The sequence below is a fragment of the Podarcis gaigeae genome, assembly GCF_964106915.1.
Source record: "Podarcis gaigeae genome assembly, chromosome: 8".
Classification (NCBI taxonomy): Eukaryota; Metazoa; Chordata; class Lepidosauria; order Squamata; family Lacertidae; genus Podarcis; species Podarcis gaigeae.
Window position 1 is genome coordinate 73,625,058 of NC_139684.1, and position 23,428 is coordinate 73,648,485.

Here is a 23,428-nt window from a genome sequence, read left to right on the forward strand (position 1 = left end):
AGGAAAGGGTGGGAGGCGAAACGCAGCACAGCCGGAGCCTTCGCTTGTTTACTCCTTAAGTCTTATCGAGTACAATGGCCCTTGATTCTTAGCAAACCGCGCTTGAGATGGCAGCCTTGCAGGCGCAGCTTCGAGTTGTTGCGCCGAGCTAAGCGGTTCATCAAATCCTATCTGCTCTCTCTCTCCCGCCCCGCCAGTCAAGTAGTATTCAGGGGGCCCCTTCTACCATTTGAGCTGTCACCACTCCCGTCCCAAGCACACCCCAGCTGCCTCTAGCCTTGAGCATGTACGCATGCGCCCTGGGGACCGCAATAGCTTGGGGGGGGGGGTTACGATCTTAAAAGTATCCGATCGCGCGTAGATACCGTCTTCCTCCCCCCGCGCGCGATCCCTTTCTTGCAGCTCCGCCGTTGCAACATTCCGCCGCAATCGCCCACGTTCTAAAACAACAAAGAACGCTTCCCCACACACCCCACCGCCTTCCCACGCTGCCGCAACGTTCGATCGAACCCCGCAACGTTCTATCCGCCGCGGCGGCTTGTTTGCAACGTTCTATTCCACCCCTCCTCCACCGCTGCCGCCGCCGCCGCCTCTTTCTTCCCCCGCCCCGGATCGTCGCAGCGTTCTATCCCCTCCCCCTCCTCCCTCTCCCTCTCCGGATTGTTGCAACGTTCCATCCGCTGCTTGCTCGCCGACGTTCCAAAGCAGGCCGCGGACGTTCGATCGGCAGCAGCAGCAGCAGCTCCTCGGATCCTTTTCCGCCCTTTCCCCCTTTCTTTCAATCCGCATCCTCCGGCTCCCACGCTCTCCCGTCTCTTCCCCCCTCACGTGTCCCGGGCTCCCAGCTGGGGAAGGAGGGGAGAGAGAGAGAATCTCTCGCTCTCTTTCCTCCTCACATGACCCGAGTGTTTGTCCCCGTGATCAGCGCCTCGGCTCCCGTGTCTCCTCCGCGTCCCCTCTACCTCCATCCGGCGTGAGATTTAAACTTCGTCCCCTCCCTCCTCCCCTCCCGCCCCCTTCTCCCCCTGGTGCTGCGGGGGTCTTTCCCCCACCCCCTCTCCCTCCCCCCTCCCTTTCCCCCCCTTCCCTTCTCCCCCCATGGACATGCTGGATCCCGGCCTGGACACAGCCACCGCCTCCGCTGCATCCAGGTAAGGGGGAAAGATACCGCGACACCCCCATTTAGCAGGGCGGGGGGCGCTACGGCACCCAGCCTTCCTTCTCTTCTCGGGCCTAGCGAGGGTGGGGGAGGGGAGAGGGAACCAGCCATGATCCTCCTGCGGCGGCAGCAGCAGCGGCGCAGAGAGAGTGGGGGAGAACAAAATGGAGGACGAGGCAGAGCTTAGGCTCTCCGGGACGGGGGAAGTGGGACGGGGGGGGGGGCACGGCAATTCCAGGGGACGTGACCTGGGGCTGAGAACTGGGTGTCTGGAATAAAAGAGTGTGTGTGTGTGTGGAGAGAGAAAGGAGAGGTTGTCATCAGGAGGACTCCGTGCCATTGTAGGGTGAGAAGCAACGGGACACCCCCTCAAAAAAAAACCTAACAACCCCACACTCGCACACGCACCCTCCAAGATCTGAAATGCATTGTCAGGAGGGCTGGTGAATGGGAAGATAAATCTTGTGTTTTTGTGCATTTGGAGAGGGGTGGGGGTGGGGAAAGCATTCAATGTTTTGGTGGGGGGGAGGGAGGACACAAAACACTGATTGGCAGGTAAGGGCTGGGGACAAGGGTAAGTGACTGAGCAGGAAGGAGGCTGCCAGGGTGATCAGAAAAAGTGGGGGTGCGATTGTGGGGCTTCAAAGGAGAGGGAGTGATGGGGGTGGGGAGAGGTTGTTAAGTTGAGAGTCCAGCAGTGTGTTGTAGTGGTTAGAGACTCGGGGTTAAATCCTGACGTTGCCCTGAATGTTCTGGAGTGACACCCCCAGGCATGCTCTCACTGCCTAACCCTACATCACTGGTCTGTTAGGATTAAAATGGGGGGGAGGAGTGCACATTGCGTTCCTCATTCTCCTCCCCCAGCTCCTTAGTGCAGGCATGGGCAATGTGTAGCCTTGCTTTGGGCTTCAGCAGCCACCATCCCCAGCGAGGGCTAATGGGACTGGGGCTGCTGGAGAGAGGGGTGCTGGGAGTCCTCCATCACAGCAGCCCAGGGGTCAGATGTTCCCCAGCCTTGCCTCAGTAGAAAGGTGGAACAAAGTAAGAAAAAGGCCTGGCTGGCTTGGCAACATGGTTCCTTCACTGCGAACAGAGGACCAAACACCAGTTCACCCGTTGCTGTTTCTGTGGGTGTTGTGTGAACACCTAATGTTCATCAAGTGAGCACCTACGACATGCGGTCGTGACCACTGTGCATGGTGCAGACATTATTGGAGAACTGGGATTGGCTGCTGCGTTTCCTTGAGAAAGATACACACCTGGTGGGAAATCCAAAAATACTGCAGTGCATTGCGGTCTGTATTAGGACAACCCTCCCCAACTTGGTGACCTCCTGCGCTTGTGGGACTGCAGCTGCCATCCTCCGTGAGCATTGACCATGCTGCCTGGTGCTGATGGGAGTTGTAATCCTAAACATCTGGAGGGGCACCGGGTTGAGGATGGCCACCCTAGGAATAGTCTTTGTTTCCTTCCGGGTTGCAGCGCTGCTTCAAGGAGGGCCGTCTACTCCGTGGCAGTTGGGCAGAACAGCCAGTGCAGAATTGTGCTGTGCCTTGACACTTCCCTCCCTTGGCTCCGCTCGCCTATGGTGAGCAAAACTGGATTCTGGGTGACTAGTCAGTGAAAGTTGCATAATTCAGAAGAGAGGGGGCTTAACCATGGGTATGTCATAAATGGCTAACATGAGCTATGTGTTAGGCTGGTAAGAGCTACTGTAGGCAGTAACATTTGTGAATCGATTTGCAAAACTGAGTTGTGTCACGGAGAAACAAGGGCGGTTACATTAGCATCCTGGAATTTGCCTCCTGGGTGAACGCATTTGGGAGGGTAAAAAAGTAAAGTCCCTAGATGATTGTTGGGACTGTGTGAGGAGAGGGTTCATATGGAAAGGAGTGGTCCACTGAATGAACCCTGGGAATCCAAGCTCTCTTCATTTCATCTGCCTAGTTTGCTGTTGTTGCTATTGTTAAACCATTGGGAGTTGGAAATCTTTGCTGATCTACTGCACATGCAGATCAGCCTTATGTAGGGCTGCCATCATACATCCAGGTTTTTCCGGACACATCTGGGAATCGGGCTGCTGAATGGCATCTGGGCCAGCCTTTCTCAACTTGTGGGTCCCCAGATGTTGTTGAACAACAGCTCCCATCACCCCTAGCTAGCAAGGCCAGAGCTCAGGGATGATGGGAGTTGTAGTCCAACAACATCTGGGGATCCACAGGTTGAGAACCACTGATTCTGGGCGGATTTTTTGCTGAAACGGCAACATGTCCAGAAATACCCGGATGTATGGCAAGTAGGGCGATTATTACAGTCATACCTTGGGTTACAGATGCTTCAGGTTGCGTTTTTCGGGTTACAGACCCGCCAGAACCTGGAAGTACCGGAACAGGTTACTTCCGGGTTTTGGGGGTTGTGCATCCGCAGAAGCGCCAAATTGCAACCTGCGTGTGTGCAGACATGCCGCTGTGGGTTGCAAACGCTGCAGGTTGCAAATGTGCATCCCACATGTATCACGTTTGCAACCCGAACTTCCACTGTATTAGTATTTTTAAATGCTTAGTAAATCCAAGAAAAGCACCAAAACATTTTTTGGGGGGGAGATGCTCCCCCCAAAATATTCAACAACTTGTTTTAAAATTGACCTGTATAGATTGGTTGATATTCTTCACCTCCCTATTCCTGATGTAATGTGTTGATTCGCCTGAAATCACCCATGACTTCTTCCCAGAGAGCTTTCCTTCAGTAGAACTCTCTCTCTCTCTCTCTCTCTCTCTCTCTCTCTCTGTGTGTGTGTGTGTGTGTGTGTGTGTGTGTAGAGTTCCCTGGACCTTTCTTCTATCTATGCACAGGCCTTCAGCAATATTTGCTGCATTGTGTACATTCAGACAATATTTCATTGGGGTGGGGGGAACACCGGGGAAAAGATGCACAGAGGCTGGCAGGATAACAGCTTCCTTGAGGAAAAGCGGCTTTTCTGAGTTTGTTGTTCAGGATGTTAGACTGGACCTGGAGAGACACCTGGGCTCAGATCATCGCTCAGTCACGAAATTCACTGAGTGACCTTTGGGCCAGTCCCTTTTGGTCTACTCAATCTACTCCAAGGCATGGTGAAGAGGATAAGAGGGTGATCCATGGAACTTCATGCAAGTGAATAGTTGGGCTGCAGAAAGAGGAGCCGGGTGCTTCTTGCTCCTGTGTCAGGTGTGTGTGTGTGTTTGCAGATTTGTCATTTTTGTGGTGTGTATGGCTGATGGTAGGCGTACATGTATATACATACTGACTTTCAGGCTCAAAAATCACACTGTTAGCCACTCCTAGACCAGAGTGTTGGCAGATTTGTGCAGATGTTGCTCAGGCTCAGCTCCCATCACCCTTGACCACTGGTCACGTTGGCTGAGGCTGCTGGGATTTGAGACTCCCACCATTACCTGGAGGGACCCAGGTTAGCCACCTCTGTGCTCCTCAGCTCTTGGTGGCGGCGGAAGGTGAACAGGGAGGCAGGCATCTCTTAGATGCTGTCAACAGTTGGTGAGACATAAGAGAAAACGTAATAGGGGTTGCTACCCCAGATTCTTCTTCTTCCCCTTCCCATCTTTGCTGATACATTTCTTAAAACTCCCGGAATTGATTGGGGGCATTTACTGGGGTTTAAATAAGGAGAGAGAAAACTCCTAGACAGGGGTGGGCCCTGTTGTGAACAGAGAGGAGCATGACTTGACGGGAGATGCCAGAGTTATCTCATGTGATTGTTGGTGATGCCAGGAGAACCATTGGAAGCTGCTTATGTAGTGTCAGGGGTGGGGAAGCCTCAGGCCTCGATGAGGAGGAAAAATGCCTCCTCCCAGCCCTTTTTGGGATTCTCCCCAGAACGCCACCCTTCTCACGAGCCCTGCTTTGCACCCTCCGTGGGTGTTCTTACCTGGCTGGAATGGGTCCTTGGGATCCAGCAATGCCTGGAATGGCGCATAGAGAGTGGAATGCATCTGAGAAGCATATTTGCTCCACACTGACTGGCAGCAGCTCTCTCTTGGGTTCTAGGAAGGCGTTCTCTCCCCTTAAAAGTATCTGGGGAGGCCAGGGATTGGGCTTGGGACTGTTTGCATGGAGAATATGTGCTCTGCCACTGACCTGTCACCTTTCCCCAGGGCTGTCCCTTTCCCAGAGAAGGCCATGAAAGCAAGGAGAGGGACTGCGCTTATGAGATCGAGGAGGCAGTAAAGGGAGATGGGGATGAAGAGTCTTGCGAGTTCTAGCGCTCAGCGTATTGGGGAGGGGTTGGCCAGATTGGGGGGGGGGGGGCTCTGGGCAAAATCTTACCTGATGGACCCCTTTGTAGGCCCTGACGAACATACCTGGCTGTGGCACTCTAGACAGCGCCAGAGCCATAGCTAGGTGATCTTGCGCCCCTGGCAGAACCGTCGAAATCGCGCGCCCCCCCCCCCAGCCTCAGACAAATTAGCTCTTCTTTCCGCCTCTCCTCCAACCCCCGTCCCTACACCCATTCAATTTAGCCTCTATTTAAAAATATTTCTTATGAGGCAATAATCAATATTTATATTTATGGACATATTTTAGCCAATTTTTTGGGGGGCCCCCATCACTTGCCTCCCTGGTGGGGGCCCACCTCACCACCCCCTAGCTACGGCCCTGTACAGCGCTAGGCAGCTTCGAGCTGCAGTCCAGGGGCATCTAGAGGGTCAGTCCTGATGCAGGGCAGACAGAGAACAATCCCTGTGGTTTGCCCCCAACATCTGGTCTCTGAGTTTCCATGGCTAGTCAAGATGACCTTGACATCATTGTCAGCTCTGCACCAGCGGTCTTCCCAGACGTGTGTGCCAGTCACATAAACCCAATTTTAATGAGACCTCCCATAAACTGGAAGTGCCTTTCTCCTGTACTTGAGTTCCCACATCTTATCCACAGACATTGCTTCCTCACCCCCTGGCCACCTCCCCAAACTCAGCTGCTATCCCCACAGGAGGTGAGAATAATTAGAACCTTGTTGTGTACCAGGCAGTAATAAAACGAAGGGCTCCATCTATTTTCTGTCTGTTCTAGTCATTGTGGAATCCTTTATTATTATTTTAAAAACCACCCTTGCATCTCGTGTGCCCTACATGCTTTCAGCTGAGTATATTGGGGATGGGGAGAAGTGGAAAGGCAGGGCCCCCCAGGGGTAGGGATGGGTGACGGAATAGAGGCCCAGGTGCCATGATGTCTCAGTGAAGCTCAAATGACTCCTAGAATCACAGTATTGTAGAGTTGGAAGAGGGACTCATCTAGTCCAGCCCCCTGCAATGCAGGACAGCTTCTGCAGGATGGCGGCTGCCAAACGTTTTGAACTCTCAGTTCCCAACAGCTCTTGCAGGCGTGATCACGGGTGATGGGAGTTACGGTCCAGCAACATCTGGAGGGTTGCAAATTGGGGGACGGGTGAAGAGTCTGCTGGATCTGGTGAGTGGTCCAGCATCCTGCTCAAGTGGGGAAATTAGAATTAAAAAGGACTCCTGCCTTTCCTGCTACCTATTGTGTTTATGTGGGTACATTGCAACACCGACACTGAATTCCTGGATATCATAATGGTTGGAGTTTTGGGGCGGCAGGGAGATGGTTAGCAGCAAGTCACTTCTCCAGTGGTGAAGAACCAAAATAAAAGGTTTTTGAATGAACCAAGGAGTTCCGTATTTGGGCAGCGGATGTGTCACTCCTCTTTATTGTCTAGATCAGCCTTTCTCAACCTGTGGGTACCTAGATGTTGTTGAACTACAATTCCCATCCCCCCTAGCTAGCAAGGCCAGAGCTCAGGGATGATGGAAGTTGTAGTCCAACAACATCTGGGGACCCAAAGGTTGAGAAATGCTGGTCTAGATCTTTTCATAAAATGTCAGTCATTGGTGTGGCTTTGTTCATTGGCTAGAAACACTGAAAGGCATGAGCTAGGCTAGTTTCTCACCAGACACGTGGAGAAAATATCTCCTATCCATTTTGCCTCAGGTCCAGGGGTTTCTCTTCAAGCAGCTTACAATAGCTGGGTGCCTGGTGCTTATGGCTCACCCAGGAGGAAAGGTTGCCCTTGCCCTGCTCTGCTGGTGCCCCCTCTGTGGCACAATGGGTCAATGTGTTTGGCTGTTAACCAGAAGGTTGATGGTTTGAGCCCACCATGGGATGGTTCCTGCATTGCAGGGCGTCATACTAGATGACCCTCGGGTCCCTTCCAACCCCACAATTCTATCATTCTAAGAGCATCTTGGGATCTGAGAGCAAGGAAGGCAAGGCCAGAGTACCCATCTGTTCCTTGAGAATCTCCTTGGTTGTCCATCTGAGCTGCATTCCTGGGCTACCAGAAAGGACCTTCTCCATGGCAGAGTCTGGGCTGGGACTAGCTACCATGGTGGCTTCCAGGCATTGCAGAATCCAATTCCCATCTGCCCTGGCCAGTCTGGCCAGTGGCCAGGGATGATGGGAGCTGTAGTCCACAGCATCTGGAAGGTACCACATTTGCTACCTTTCACCCAGGCTTTAGAGCAGAGTTTCCCAAACTTGGGTCCCCAGCTGTTTTGGGACTACAGTTCCCATTATCCCTGACCACTGGTCCTGCAAGCTTGGGTCCTGCAAGCTTGGCCCTCCAGATGTCGTTGGTCTTCAACTCCATTGTCCTTCACCGCTGATGGAAGTTGGTGTCTGAAGGGCGCCCTGTTGGCTAGTCCTGGCCTAGACTCTGCCGTAGAGAAGGCCCTCTCTGGCATCCCAGCAAGATCCCGGCAGTCATGATCATCCCTGTGGTTGGGGATGATGGGATCTGGAGGGTCGCAGGTTCCCTACTATTCTGGTCTGCATCAATAGGAGTATAGCATCTAGATCAAGGGAAGTAATAGTGTCACTGCATTCTGCTCTGGTCAGACCTCACCTGGAGTACTGTGTCCAGTTCTGGGCACCACAGTTCAAGAAGGACACTGACAAACTGGAACGTGTCCAGAGGAGGGCAACCAAAATGGTCAAAGGCCTGGAAACGATGCCTTATGAGGAACGGCTAACGGAGCTGGGCATGTTTAGCCTGGAGAAGAGGAGGTTAAGGGGTGATATGATAGCCATGTTCAAATATATAAAAGGATGTCACATAGAGGAGGGAGAAAGGTTGTTTTCTGCTGCTCCAGAGAAGCGGACACGGAGCAATGGATCCAAACTACAAGAAAGAAGATTCCACCTAAACATTAGGAAGAACTTCCTGACAGTAAGAGCTGTTTGACAGTGGAATTTGCTGCCAAGGAGTGTGGTGGAGTCTCCTTCTTTGGAGGTCTTTAAGCAGAGGCTTGACAACCATATGTCAGGAGTGCTCTGATGGTGTTTCTTGCTTGGCAGGGGATTGGACTCGATGGCCCTTGTGGTCTCTTCCAACTCTATGATTCTATGATTCTACTACTGTTTTCGCACTCCCTTCCTAGGAAGGCCCATCACACACTTCCATCTCAAGTCTTCCGTTATGTAGACCCTTTTCGTTTCACACGTTGACTGTCCAGATTCCAGTGACCGTTGGCCATGCTGACGGGGACTGATGGGAGGTGTAGTCTAGGAAAAACAACACCATGGTCTAGGAGTCACTGGCCCCTAAGCATCTCCCTGCACCACGTCCATGGTATACCTATAACACAACCCTGAACCCTAACCCTTAAGAAGGATATGGAGGTGGCTTTTGAACTCTTTAACCCAGCCTTTCTCCTCTGCGTTGGGCACCTTCCCTTGGCGTCTCGATGCCATTCCTGCTCTGCGCCAACGTCCTGCTGAGATACGAGCCTTATCTCCCTCTGCCAGCCCGAAGAATTAAGATAGCCAAATGCTTTGCAGCGCCTCCATAGCTGCAAGGCCGGGCGGTGTGTGCCTTCCTTTATCCTGTCTCCGTCAAAGCAAAAAGAGGATATTAACACTGAACCCTCGTGGCAGACATCAGCGCAGGGATCTCTGGCTTTCAGGAACGCGCGGGCTGAATATCAAGCTTCCTTGTCACCGATAGCGAGCAGGAAGTGAGGCTGTGTTGCTGCCCACTCCAGAGAATGGGGCTGGGCTTATAGGCTCTGCACAGAGAGAGATTTGCAGGGGCTGTTAAATCAGTGGGAGAAGAGCTTGGCAGAGGATGTTTCAGGGGCATTCTGTTGCCCAGGCAGTGTTAAAATTCTGCATGGAAGGCAGTGGAATTCTGGAGCGTCTTGTGCAAATAAAAGTTGGTCTCGTCTGCGCAGAATTCCTCTTATTTTATGCAATTCTATTCCTTTTATTTTATGCAATTCTATTCTGCAATTGGGAATGAATGAATGAATCTTTATTTGCATCAGCCACCAGCCATAGCAATAATCAAAATGCGGTATATACGATATCTTTTTTGTCATTGTCCCATGCAGAACAATGAAATTGAAAAACTACATAAAACTACTACAAAACTACATAAAAACTCTGAAATCTCATTTTAAAATACACTATACTATAGAGGATAAAGGTAAAAAGTCAATTATATAAAATGCATTTGGGGGTTTGGGTCAATAGTGAAATAATGGCTCTTACTCTAATTGCCCTGGCTAATAACCTTGCAACCTTTGCTGTCACCTGCTCATCTGGCAAGAGAAAGGACACTGTAACAGTGGTTGGGCGACCCGGAGTGGACAATAATAGAGGGGTGATAACCTCACTCCTCAAATCTTTATAAAGAGTGCAAGCCAGAAGGACATGCACCACCGATTAAGTACTGCCATCTCCACAGGGACATAACCGTGGAATTTTTTTGGAATTGTCCCCCATGTACAGCCAAATGCATTATATTCAATCTTGCGGGAGTAAAAGCGCAATTCTTGCTCCTACATTTTCCTCTGGTCCCATTTGCGACAGACATTTTAAGCAGCATCATGCAACTTTAAACAGTCACAACTTTCTCCAAAGAATCATAAGGAGGTGTCATGCATTCCCCAACCACAGAGCTAAGATTCTCAGAGCTTCCTGCGAAGAGGGGTTGATTTTTTCACCTACTCTGGGATGGGTAGCTCTGTGAAGGGATTAGGGGTTTCCTAAAAGCACCCTTAATAAACTATGCTCCCCATATTTCTTTGGGGAAAGCTATGATTGTTCAAAGTACTATCATAGTGCTATAAAGGTATGGTATGAATGTGGACTACAGTTCTTCTGAATGAGCTTTCAGAAGGGAACAAGGCCCAGAGCTGACCTCTGCAGGCTTAGATCCCATCTCGGCTGACAGTCTTTTTCTTCTCTCTCCCCCACCTCCCTTTGTGTTACAGCCACGAGAAAGGTCAAGAAGGTGAAGAGGGAGTCGAGCTGCAGGAAGGTGAGGAGGGGTCCTGGGCTGGCCCAGAAAATGCCCAGCCAACCTGCGTGAGCAAGTTGTAGCCCCCGCTCGGGGAGGGATTTCTACCGCCAGGGCACCGCCCGATAAGTAAGGCGTACGAAATGTCTGTCTGTGAACAAAGCTGAATCTCTGGCCTCCTCCTGTCTGGATCCCACGGGGGCAGTGTGTTGGCAGCTGGAACCCCAAATCTCCCCGACCCCCTGCAGACCCACACAGCCCTAGAGCCCCTCTAGCATCTTGTCCTTCACTCATACACATCATGCACAAGATGTGTGGCGAGAGAAAGAGGAGGGAAGGAAATCCTTTCCTGCCATTCGTACATCAGGGCTCGTCCTAGTGCATTTTCACTTCACAGAGTTTTGCTAGCAAGAAATAAAGGTCCCTGCCCCAGAGAGGTTTCAGTTGACCACCACCTTGATGTTGTTATTTCTCTCCTCCTTTTCCTTCAAGATGTTCAGGGAAGCATACACAGAGATTCCTCTCTCTCTTTCTCTTGCACAGACAAACACACTTTTGTCGTCACAACAATTCTGTGAGGTAGGTTCAGCTGAGAGGGTGGGTGGCCTGAGGTCACTTCATAGAAGTTGTATGAGCCCAGCCTGAACATACTCTTTGCTCCTTCATATTCTCCACTAAACTGACTACTTGGCCTTTGGTGGATATTTAACGTTATCAAAATAGCTCTCCTTCCCACAAGGTAGTGACCGTGTACTAAGTAGCAGCCTGCACTAAGGCACATTTTGCAGACAGGATGCAGTTTTCTAGAACGACATAAATGAAAGAGAGGTTGAAGCTAGTTCAGGGTTTTAAATTCCGGAGTGGTAGGTTGTATAAATAAACCCACTACATGACTGAGATCAAGAGTGTGTTGTGTGGCCTGGACTGTTGCACCCCCCCCCCCGAAATCCGGTGGGTTCCCCTGCGGGAGGAAACCCCAGTAACCAAGCAGAGCCGCAGTCGCCAGAGTGACACCTCCACCGAGTTCAGTTTGAAAAAGGCATCTGATTAGAGCCAAGGGAATAGGCTGTGGCGTGAGGGTTGATGCCCACAACAGCTGATGTTATTAATATCATTATTACCAGGAAGTCTGGGATAGCTCAGTCAGTAGAGCATAAGACTCTTAATCTCAGAGTTGGGAGTTTGAGCCCCTCATTGGGGAAAATATTCATGGGTTGGACTAAATGACCCTTGTGGTCCCATCCAAAACTGATCGATTTGTTGCTTACCACAAAAATTTCTCGAAGTAGTGAGTACAAAATTGTACACTATAGAAGATTTAAACTGCACCAGAAAAATAAAAAGACCCTTAACTGAACGAACTGAAAGTGGTTATCTCTCAATAACATAAAAAGGACTCACCCTACTAAATGATGAGCACCGATTCAGACTGGGATATAATCATACCCTGTGACCCCAATTATATTTGGGTAAACAGGAACACCTTTGGCACTTAAAGGTTAATCCTGATGTCGCCAGGGGGATGGCATTCCACAGTTGGGAAGCCACCACTGAAAATAACAATAATAATTTATTATTTATACCCCACCCATCTGGCTGGGCTTCCCCAGCCACTCTGGGTGGCTTCCAACAAAATATTTAAAAAGGCCCATTCCAGGTCACAAATGTGCCTGTTAGCCCCCCAAAGGCTGGCAAACCCCTGCAGCAGCAACAACAACTGTGTCGATGAGGCTGGTGTGCCGCCAGGGAGTGGCCCAAAGCTGGCAGTAATCAATTTCCTTTCTCTCTCTCCCAGGAGACGGCACAAATGCGGATGAGCAGACTGCAGTGGCGATCGCCAGCGTCCAGCAAGCAGCCTTCACAGACCATAATATCCAGTACCAGTTCCGCACAGAGAACAATGGAGGACAGGTAGCAGAACCCTCGTCAGGGAGCTTGGCTTTTAACTGCGTGGGTACGGCGGAAGGGGTAAGAGCTTCAGGCGCAAGGGCATTGGCCCCTGGGCGGCTTCCCGCTGCCGACTGGCCAGTCGTCACATTCCGAGGAGTCACATGGTGTGGCGCTCGTGGGACCGCACCATTTCATTATTGGGGGTGTTTTTTGCGTGTCATTGCATGATTGAATATATTCCCCAAATGTCTAGTCGCAGCATTGCCCACATTATTGGAGTGGGGTGGGGGGGTCCCTATAAAACCCGCAAGCTCCAACCGTTTATTCTCAACCCCTCCACTCCAGTTTAGCCAAATCACAGACTCGTAAAATTGCAGAGTTTGAAGGAACCCCAACACTCCAACCCCTGCAATGCAGGAATCTCAACTAAAGCATCCATGACAGACAGACACCCCTTGCCTCTGTATCATGAGGACCAGAAGGACATGATCACTACCTCCCAAGATTCCCAGTACTTCCAAATTCACCAGTCAGTTCCTCCCTGTTGGTGAGGACCAGGCCCAAGACGGATGATCCCCTTGTTGCCTCTCACATTTTGGGAAATGAAAGTGTCTCAGTTATATGCCTCAGTAACATTCCAAGAAGAACCGTTATGAAAGATGGGGGACAAACCCCCATCACAAAAGGTGGGGACACCCACACCCCTGGTAGCTCTCAAGCAATGGTTCTACTTTCCCTGACATAATAACTTTCTGTGTGCAGAATTCTGTGCTTGTTTTCATGTGAGGAAACGGTTGGTCTTCTTCATTTATTATCACCCGGGAGAATCCCTGGAGGGCTTGTAGCAGTGTGTTTCTTCTCTCCTCTTGAGTAAATCTCCTCTGGCTTCCAGAGATTTTAGCAGATGTTGCCATAACCTTAAGAACTAGAAAATTGTATTTGTGTGTTGTTGTTTTTTGCTGTCGTTTAGTTTGGCCAGTGTCCAACTTACGTGTCCCAACAGAGCAAGGATTCCCACTGGAACAGCAGAACAGGCTTAGGGGGCAAGGTGGTGGAAGCAGGGAGGATGTACTGTTGCACAAGTGTAAATCCTTGCGCTGGCAGGATTTGTTAGTTGGATATCGACCACTGAAATACTCTGGGATGCTATATTCGATACTGTTCTCCATCTTACTGTTTCTCCAGCTGAGGACCCTCGTTTCACACCAAGAATGGTCGCAATACAGACATGCTTTGATTTGACTTCTCTGTGGGACTGTCTTCCCCCTTGTCGAATTCTGCTGAAAGACTGACTTGTTATTTTGCTTCCTCGCTGCCAGGTGACATATAGAGTCGTTCAGGTGACGGACAGTCAGCTGGATGGACAGACAGATGCGACGGGGGCAGTCAGTGTGGTCTCGACGGCAGCTTTCACCAGTGGCCAGCAAGCTGTTGCTCAGGTGAGAGAGAAACTTTATTGGGGCCCAAAGGCGGCACCAGATGCCTTGCTTTTTAGTAATGCGTACTCCTTCCATCCAGTTCAGTCCATCAATCAAGTTGTTGCTCTAATCGGCAGACTTCAGAATAAGAACTGCGTGAATCAGATAGCTCATTAACATAGGACACAGATGATCTCTTATTAACAGATAGGCATGCTTTATCATGTTGCCGTTCTTCTGAAAACAGTGGGTTCCTCACCTGCCGGCTAATTACCTCTGTTCTTGTGACTGCATGCCTTCATTTTGGCTACATAAAGAAAGATAACTGATGTCTGTTGAGATCCACATTTCTTTGTGGGGGAATTTGTTGAAGGTTACATTTGAACGGGGTGGGGAGACCAAAGTGAGCAAGTCTTTCCCCCTTTTCCTCCCTGTGCAGTGGGTTCCTGGGGGAGGAATACAGTGGTACCTTTGGTTAAGTACTTAATTCGTTCCGGAGGTCCGTTCTTAACCTGAAACTGTTCTTAACCTGAAGCACCACTTTAGCTAATGGGGCCTCCTGCTGCCGCTGCGCCGCCAGAGCACAATTTCTGTTCTCATCCTGAGGTAAAGTTCTTAACCCGAGGTAATATTTCTGGGTTAGTGGAGTCTGTAACCTGAAGCGTATGTAACCCAAGGTACCACTGTAGATCTCTCCAGAGAGCTGAACTGATCTCTCGCGTGATACTTCTCCTTCTCACACCTCCAAAAATATTCCTTCTGCTTCTCCAACGTTTCCAGCTCCCTCCTCCTCAGCCCCTTGACTCTGTATGTTCTGTGTTTAGCTTTCCTGGGTGAAGATTTAATGTGACAGCCCTTATCACTTGCCTCAAATAATCGAAATTCCTGTTAACTTCCCCAGGACTGGCCTACTTTTTATTATTTTGGAAGGATTTCCCACTCATTGACCACAAGAGGGCAGTGCGAACCTGGAGCATCCCAGTGACTTTCTCAGATCGCACTCTGGCGTTGAGATGTTTTAGTTGACGTGCCAGCTCTGTCCCTAGAGGACTGTGCGCTCTCTCCCATTTGCATTAGGATATAGTTCGGCAACTGGTGGCAGGACGCAGCTACTGGTATCTCCCCAGTGCCCCAAACCAAAAACACCTCCACGCCTGTGTTTTTATACGGAAACCTGTAGCCACCTGTCTTGGCCCATTATCCCAAGGAATGTACTCAGTGGCTCATCAGCACTTTAAAACAGTACAACTAGAAATTGTTAGCAGGGCTTAGTGATAGAACATCTGCTTTGCTTTCACCAAAAAAAAACATACACCTTAATTTTAAAACCATGTGTGTCAGGTCTAATAAATCAAGGCTGAAAAGAAAAGAGCTATCTGTTATTCCTCACTTGCAAGTTTTATGAAAGGTTAAATAATAGAATAACACGAATAGCAATCATTAAGAGTGCAGCTGTGGACTAAGTGATGATTTTGTAAAATGGAATGCAATTAGAAGTAAAGAAGAATATGAAACGCAGTAATATAAGATGATAAGGAAGTATCAAGAATGGCGTGTGAGAAACCACTGAAACGAAGTTGTGATACTTTGGAAACAATTGGTATAATTGGGTTAAAATTGGGAAATCAATAAAAATAATTGGAAAGAGAAGGAAAGGGAATGGAAGGAAGGATCACAGTCAAAGAGTGCTGGTTTTGACCTAAGAAGCCTTAAATGGCTCAGAACCGCAATACCTCAAGAACTGCCTCTCTCCATATGAACTGACCCAGACCCTGAGATCATCTTCTGAGGCCCTCCTTCGTGTGCCTCCTCCATGTGAGGTCCAGAAGGTGGCAATACAAGAATGGGCCTTTTCTGTGGTGGCTCCCTGTTTGTGGAACGCTCTCCCCAGGGACATTCGCCTGGTGCCTTCCTTATACACCTCTAGGCACCAGGTGAAACTGTCCCTCTGTAACCAGGCCTTTGCTTGATTGACATCCAAGGCCCTGTTAAATGTGTTGTGAGAAGGGTGTGTGTTTTGTTCTTTTTCTTGCTTTTATTACCTGTGCGGCCTACCCCGAGATCTTCGGATGAATGGTTTTAGCTTTCTTCTGTCTCTTCTTTCCAGGCTGTGATCCAGAACCCCTTCAGCAATGGTGGGAGCCCGGCCACGGACGCCGTCAGCGGCGAGGCCCGGTTTGCGTACTTCCCTGCCTCCACGGTGGGGGACGCCACAGCGGTGTCGGTGCAGACAACAGATCAGTCGCTGACGCAGGCCGGAGGTAGGGAAGTGAGAAGTGCCGAGACACCTCCCCCTCTTCTTTCCAGAGCGGGATCCTGAAGTCTGATCCACAAGGGGCAATTTGCACAGGGGCCATCTCCACAGACCCAGGACCCATCCGCACCATCCACTTAAAGCGGGATTGTACCACTTTTAACAGCCATGACTTCCCACAAAGACTCTGGTTTGTGAACGGTGCTGAGAAGGTTTTAGGGGGACCCCTATTCCCTCCCAGAGCTAGAATTACCAGAATTTCACAATCCAGGGAATGTAGCTCTGAGGAGAATAGGGGTTGCCCTACAACTCCCAACACCTTTCGAGGTGGTCGTACAAGGTTTCCCCTCTCCTCACATTATCCTTGCCGTGACTGTATTTGAAGCCATCTTCAAATATCTCAAGGGCTGTCACATGGAGGAGGGCAGGGCCCAAACCAGTGGCTTCATGTTACAAGAAAGACGATTCCGACTAAACACAGGAAGAGCTGTTCGACAGTGGAAGGATTTTAAACAGAGGTTGGATGGTCTTTTGTCATGGATGCTTTAGTTGAGATTCCTATCTACAACATTACATCACATCACATCACATCACATCACATCTACATGGTGCCTAGGGAACAGGTAAATGTAAAGGGACCCCTGACCGTTAGGTCCAGTCATGGCCAACTCTGGGGTTGCGGCACTCATCTCACTTTGCTGGCCGAGGGAGCCGGCATACAGCTTCTGGTTCATGTGCCCAGCATGACTAAGCCGCTTCTGGCAAACCAGAGCAGCGCACGGAAACGCTGTTTACCTTCCCGCCGAAGCGGTACCTATTTATCTACTTGCACTTTGATGTGCTTTCGAACTGCTAGGTTGGCAGGAGCAGGGACCGAGCAATGGGAGCTCACCCCGACGCGGGGATTTGAACCGCTGACCATCTGATTGGCAAGCCCTAGGCTCTGTGGTTTAGACCACAGTGCCACTCCTAGGGAACAACTTGCACTTTAATATCAGCAAGACAAAGGAGATGGACTTTCAGAGGAAGAGAGGAGAACTAGTCCCGCTGTACATTGAGGAGGGCTATGTGGAGAGAGTCTCTTCCTTTAAATTCCTAGGAATTTATACAACCCAGTGGTTAAGGAAGCCCAACGGAGACTCCATCTCCTCAGAATATTGCGAAGGAATACATTTAACGATCTCCTTCTACCAGTCCCCAATAGAAAGTGTCCTTTCATACTGCATCACGGGGTGGTACGCTGGTTTGACATCAACTGATAGGAAGTGCCTATAGAGGGTGGTGAATACAGCACAATATATTATGGGCTGTCCCGTGAATCCGCTGGATGAAATAGTGGAAGAAGGTTGCCTCAGGAGAGTGAGGAAAATTCTCAGGGATGATTCAAACCCTCGCCGGCACTTTCTTGATCTCCTGCCCTCAGGCAGAAGATATAGAAGCATGATTAGTCGCACCAACAGGGTAAAGAACAGCTTCTATCCATGGACTGTTAGGCTGCTGAATGAAAAGATAACAACAGGGCAACTGATTTTCGGGTTTGGTGGGTGTGCGTCAGTAAATGAGGGGAATTAAGACTAAGAGAGCTGAGTGGGGGGTGCTCATGTAATCTCACTGTATACATGTTGTACAAGTGACAATAAAGTATTTCAAGTATTTCAATTTGAATTCCTGCATTGCAGGGGGTTGGAATAAAGGACCCTCGGGGTCCCGTCCAACTCTCCAAATCTTTGACCCCGTGAGGAAGGTTAGGCCGAGAAAATGTGACTGGCCTAAGTGAGCTTCATGGCTGAGTGGGGATTCGAACCCAGATCTCCCAGGCCCTAGTCCAACACTGAACCACTACACCTTCCTTTCATTGAGATCAAGGTAGAATATGCTGGGTGCTCTTCCCCTGCTCCTGTTTTCTCCTCACAACAACCTTGTAAGGTAGGTCAGGGGAGTGAGTGGCCCAAAGGCATCCAGCACAGTTCATGTATACGTGAGTGGAGAGGTGATCCTGGCTCATCCCAGTCCTAAAATTGAAGGGTGGCTAGGGTTTCTCCACAGCCAGCTGGCTTCCCCTTCCTCTTGCTGTTCCTTTCAAAATAGCAAGCTTAATTTCTCTTCTGTGTTGCTCCCCATAGGCCAATTCTACGTGATGATGACCCCGCAGGACGTGCTGCAGACAGGGACGCAACGTACCATCGCCCCCCGAACCCACCCCTATTCCCCGTATGTATGGCTCCAGGAAGGGAGCAAAGAGGGAGGGTTGAGGAGTCAGGAACACAGCTGTCTAGCTCCCTGACCCCCAATGACGGCTGTTCCCAAAGGGCCAAGGAAGCAGGGAGCCAGGAAGCCAAACTAAGAGAATTGGAAGCTGTGTTACGCTGAGTCAGTCCAGCCAGCACAGTGCTTCTCAAACTGTAGTCCAGCTGTTCCTGGACTACAACTCCCATCATCCCCAGTGAGCAGGGAATGATGGGAGTTGTAGTCCACCAGCAGCTGGGGACCCAAGTTTGAGAAGCACTGCTGTCGGGTTTGGGGCAAGAGTCTCTCCCAGCCTTAACTGGAGATTCTAAGGACTGAAGCTGGGACTTTGGGATGCAGCTCTACTTAACAGACCTCAGAAAGAATGTTTGCACCCCTTTTAAAGGGCAGGGGGCGACGCATTGTTCCCACGGCCCACGCTCTGCCGATGGGAAGGGAGATTTGGAGCGTTTTCCTTGCCCCTTTCCTTGCTGCATCATGGCACCGCTGCTTCTGAGATGTGAGCAGAGTCTGTGCCCCCTTCCCTGTCCCACTCCTGATTTCCCCCCCTCCCATGCCTTTGCTTTGAAAACCTAGGAAAATGGACGGGACGCGGACGCCGCGGGACGAGAGGAGACGAGCCCAGCACAATGAAGGTGCGCAGAACAGTCGAACAACCCGAACCATCCCTTTAAAAAAATAAAAATCAAACACCACATTCAGATCATTCTGGGATTTCTTGCCTTCTGGGACCACAGAACCTGAGGAGAGGGTTTTTACGTGCTTGCAGGGACAGCCACACTGCTGGCAGCCTTCCCCGGAATGTTTAAAGCTTAATTTTTTGTAGCAGGGTGCTTTTAAGGGGGGCGGCTCCCTGTTTTTCTTCCCATCAAAGCTGTTCCTCTCCTCGCCCATGCTTCCTTAATTACCAGGGCCTGATGCTCTTCACAAGCACCCGCTAATAACTGTGGCAGATTTGAGTTAGCTCAGTTCTTCATGGAGGTGCTATTCCCACCCAAACACCCCAACCAAGCTGGTACCCTCCATAGGCTTCAGTCTACAACTTTCACCAGCCCCAACCTGTGGCCCCTGATTTATTTATTTATTTTGGGGGAGGGGGTGGCAATGATCCCAAAAAGGTACAGTGGTACCTTGGTTCTCAAACTCAGTCCATTCCGGTAGTCTGTTCCAAAGCCAAGGCGAGCTTTCCCATAGAAAGTAGTGCAAAATGGGTTAATCTGTTCCAAACTTTTTAAAAAAACAACCCCTAAAACAGCAATTTAACTTGAATTTTACTATCTTAACGAGACCATTGATCCATAAAATGAAAGCAATAAACAATGTAATGCAGTCACACAGTCAATCAATCAGTAGCTGGACTGGGTTCCACACAGTCACCAAAAAAAGCAAAATAAATAGCAAAAACAGACAGATCTCAGCTTAACACTCAAAGCGGAAGCATGGCACTCAAAATGGAAGCGTAACACTCAAAAACGGAGTACATTTGGCTTCTGAAGAAAGTTCACAAACCAGAACACTTCCAGGTTGCCATGTTTGGGTGCCAAGGTGTTTGAGAACCAAGGTGTTTGAGAACCAAGGTACCACTGTTTGTTTTTTAGAAAAATTCCCTTGTCTAATCAGTTCCCTGTTTTCTCTTTGCCTCCCCCTCTCTAGTTGAACGGAGGAGGCGGGACAAAATCAACAACTGGATTGTCCAGCTGTCGAAAATCATTCCAGACTGCAATACAGACAACAGCAAGACGGGGGCGGTGAGGGCAACTTCTGGGCAGGACACGAATGCCGGGAGAGTTGTTGGTTTGGGAGGAGTTGCTGGCTACTGCTGCGAGTGGCAGGCTTGGCCAATTCTTCCGAAGGAGGCTGAGTTGCCTCGTTCTTCTTGGGACAGTTTATATTGGGGAAGGCTGTTCGAGGGGGTGTAATGCCCTCTGTTCCCATCCCCCTCCCCCGGGTGTCAGATTCTATTGCTGTGGGCAATTTTACCTGTTCTGAGCATGGCAGGGATTTAGGAAATGTGTTCTGTGTGTCCCCACAGAGTAAAGGAGGCATTCTGTCTAAAGCCTGCGACTACATCCGTGAACTGCGCCAGACGAACCAGCACATGCAAGAGACTTTTAAAGAAGCGGAGCGGCTGCAGATGGACAACGACTTGTTACGGCAACAGGTACCCGAGCCCTCCAAACCTGCCCTCCCCAGTAACAAAGACACATTGCTGAGATGGCCTAGCCTACCTCACAGGGTTGTTGTGATGATAAAATGGGGAACGCGATGCGCACCACCTTGACATGACCTCCTTTGAGGGGGAAAGTGGTGTATAGTGGTTCTCAAACTTAATCTGTTCCGAAAGTCGGTTCGAAAACCAAAGCGTTCCAAAACCAAGGTTCGCTCTCCCATAGAAAGTCATGCAAAATGGATTAATCCGTTCCAGACTTTTAAAGACAACCCCAAAAACAGCAGTTTAACATGAATTTTGCTATCTAACGAGACCGTTGATCCATAAAATGAAAGCAATAAGCAGTGTACTGCAGTCGCACAACCAGTAGCTGAACTGGGTTCCACACAAAAACAAAACAAAAAGAGCAGCAAAAACACAAAATAAATAGCAAAAACAGACAGACCTCAGCGTAACACTCAAAACGGAAGTGTGGCACTCAAATCAGAAGCACAAAACTCAAAACGGAGCACGTTCGGCTTCCGAAGAAAGTTTGCAAACCAGAACACTTGCTTCCAGGTTTGCAGTGTTTGGGTTCCAAGTTGTTTGGGAACCAAGGTAAAAGTAGAGGTAAAGGGACCCCTGACCCTTAGGTCCAGTCGTGACCAACTCTTGCTTTATTGGCCGAGGGAGCCGGCGTACAGCTTCCGGGTCATGTGGCCAGCATGTCTAGGCTGCCTCTGGCGAACCAGAGCAGTGCATGAAAACGGCGTTTACCTTCCCGCCGGAGCGGTACCTATTTATCTACTTGCACTTTGACGTGCTTTTGAACTGCTAGGTTGGCAGGAGCAGGGACCGAGCAATGGGAGCTCACCCCGTCGTGGGGATTCGAACCGCCAACCTTCTGATCAGCAAGTCCTAGGCTCTGTCGTTTAACCCACAGCGCCACCTGCATCCCTGAGAACCAAGGTACCACTGTATAAACATTTCTTTAAAAAAAAACCCAGCACAATTACCTCTCTTATCTCTTCCCCCGCCCCACAGATCGAGGAGCTGAAGAACGAAAACGCCCTTCTCAGAGCACAGCTGCAGCAACACGGGATCGAGATTGTGGGAGATGCCCCTGGGCAGTAGCCCCCCCCCCAGCTGCCCACTTTGCCACTGCCTCTTTACACAGGATCTCAGCCTCCAGTTCTACTCATCCTTTTGTACAGAGAACCCCCTCTGCTCTGAACGAACGTTGCCTCCCTTCCCCTCGCGTTGGGGGTAAACCGAGGGGAGCGGCAAAAAATCCGGGGAGTGGGGGGTGGAAGAGTCTGATCAAGGGGCTCGTCAGCCCAGCCACGCCAGCCTTCTCCCCCCAATCTCACTTCCTGTTGTCTTCCCCTCCTGGCTCCCTTCCTCTCCTTAGGATACGTTAAGATTAAACAGACAAAAGATGCATTTTTTTATAGTAGATTTTTAATACAGGTTAGCCAGTTTCCACTTGCCTCCCCTTTTCCCCGCTGGATCTGTGGGGTGGGGACATTTCCCCCTCCTCTGAGATGGGCTGTTTCAAAAGCTATCGGATTCTTTCTTCTGACCGTCTTGCCAGTTCAAAGCCTCCCCAAGGGCAAACCCGTCGTGTTGATTTGGCCACGGGGGTGAAAAAGGAGTAGGGGTTTGGGTTTCTCAGGTTTGGCTGCTAGCCCAGGAGTGGGTGAGGTTGACTCCCCCCCCCCCCAACGCGGTTTGGACACAATCCGCAGGTTAAGTATCCCCTGCCTTTGAGGTGCCCTGAAATGAATGCTCTTTGGGTGAAACTCAGTAGCAGGTTAGTTGGAATTGGACTTGCGATCAGGCCAATGGGTTAATTTATGGAGGGATCCTCGTGCCATGAACCAGGGGGAGGTTGCAGTTCAGTTTTGCCTCTCCGGCCATGTCCACTAACTCTACCCCTCTGTTTTCCCACCACTCCAAAACTTGTAAAATAATAATGATTAAGGCACAGCGGAGTTCAGTCCTAAATCTTACTACTATCTCCTTCCTTTCTTCCTTTCCTTCATTCTCTTTCTTTCCTTCCTTCTTTCCTTCTTTCTTTCTTGTAAGTAATCTCTTATTTTATTAGTTCCCAAGCGCGTTTGTATAGAGGTACGGTGTTTGTATGATAGCTGAAACCCAGGCCATTAGAAAGAGGTTTTTTTTAGTGGTGGATTGACTTGACAACAGGGTTGCTTTTGTGTGTGTTTTTTGATATTATATAATTTTTTAATTAAACTTCAGCAGTGTTTTAGATTTCAGGTTAAGAAAATAATAATAATCAGGAGATGGATTTTTTTTTTTTAAGAAAAGAAGCAATCTCCTATATTTTGGGTTTCCTACCCCGCCCCCCTGCTTTCACACAGAATTTTTTTTAAGAAAAGAAGATAAATGGTTCCTAAAAATTATAAAATATTATTATTGTAATAGCAAGTTCCTTAGGTTTGATTTTTTTTTGTTTGTTTCATTTTATATCTTTATATACCAGCCCTCCTGGAGAAAAAAAAAACATATGTCCAGGATTGTAACTGGATTTGTGGTAATGTTTGTACCCAAATATTAGTCTTGCTCCAATCCTCTATGAATGTGAGGAGGAAGAGATGAAGTGAGGTTAAATCGAGGGGGTTGGGGGAAACAAATGGTATATCAAAAAAAGGAAAAAAAAGTTGGCTTGCAGAGTTTGATCGTTGGAAAGTAGGAAGAAATTCTGTTTATATATAAAAGGAAAAAAGAAAAACCTGCATAGAAATAATATTGTATCAAATCATTTTGTGGTATGACGGTGTTTGTGGCTACGTGTGGGGATAGAACGAAATTGTTTGGCAGTTCCCTTTTCCTGCACCCAAAGACCCAAGTTTGACAACCAGGGGTTTTCAGCTCAGTTGCAGTAGCAACCGTGGGGTGGAGTGGGGGGCTCACCAGAGCTTAATATGTTGTTTATTTGCTGCATTTATATCCCTCTTTTCTTCCAGGGGAAGTGCAAGGT

At 49.5% G+C, this 23,428-nt stretch overlaps 1 protein-coding gene across 2 annotated transcripts; it reads left to right on the plus strand.

Moving 5' to 3' along the window:
- Positions 1–650: 650 nt before the first annotated feature.
- USF2 (upstream transcription factor 2, c-fos interacting) lies at positions 651–23,209 on the plus strand. 2 transcript variants are annotated; one of them, XM_083754152.1, is made up of 10 exons: positions 651–1,151; positions 10,441–10,487; positions 12,262–12,434; positions 13,676–13,795; positions 15,882–16,035; positions 18,152–18,239; positions 18,852–18,910; positions 19,929–20,023; positions 20,308–20,436; positions 21,469–23,209. In XM_083754152.1, exons 1-10 carry the CDS (start codon positions 1,099–1,101, stop codon positions 21,556–21,558), a joined length of 1,008 nt encoding a protein of 335 aa, XP_083610278.1. In that variant the 5' UTR covers positions 651–1,098; the 3' UTR covers positions 21,559–23,209. The 2 variants fall into 2 exon arrangements, with proteins under 2 accessions (XP_083610278.1, XP_083610279.1); XM_083754153.1 differs by having other exon boundaries at positions 654–1,151; positions 12,262–12,377.
- The last annotated feature ends 219 nt before the right edge of the window (positions 23,210–23,428 follow it).

Excerpts from the sequence above, each read along its gene's own strand:
- USF2 (XM_083754152.1), top strand. The coding sequence starts at position 1,099 with ATGGACATGCTGGATCCCGGCCTGGACACAGCCACCGCCTCCGCTGCA. Across the intron at positions 10,488-12,261 it reads GGGAGTCGAGCTGCAGGAAG|GAGACGGCACAAATGCGGAT; the intron begins GTGAGGAGGGGT and ends TCTCTCTCCCAG. Across the intron at positions 13,796-15,881 it reads GCCAGCAAGCTGTTGCTCAG|GCTGTGATCCAGAACCCCTT; the intron begins GTGAGAGAGAAA and ends TCTTCTTTCCAG.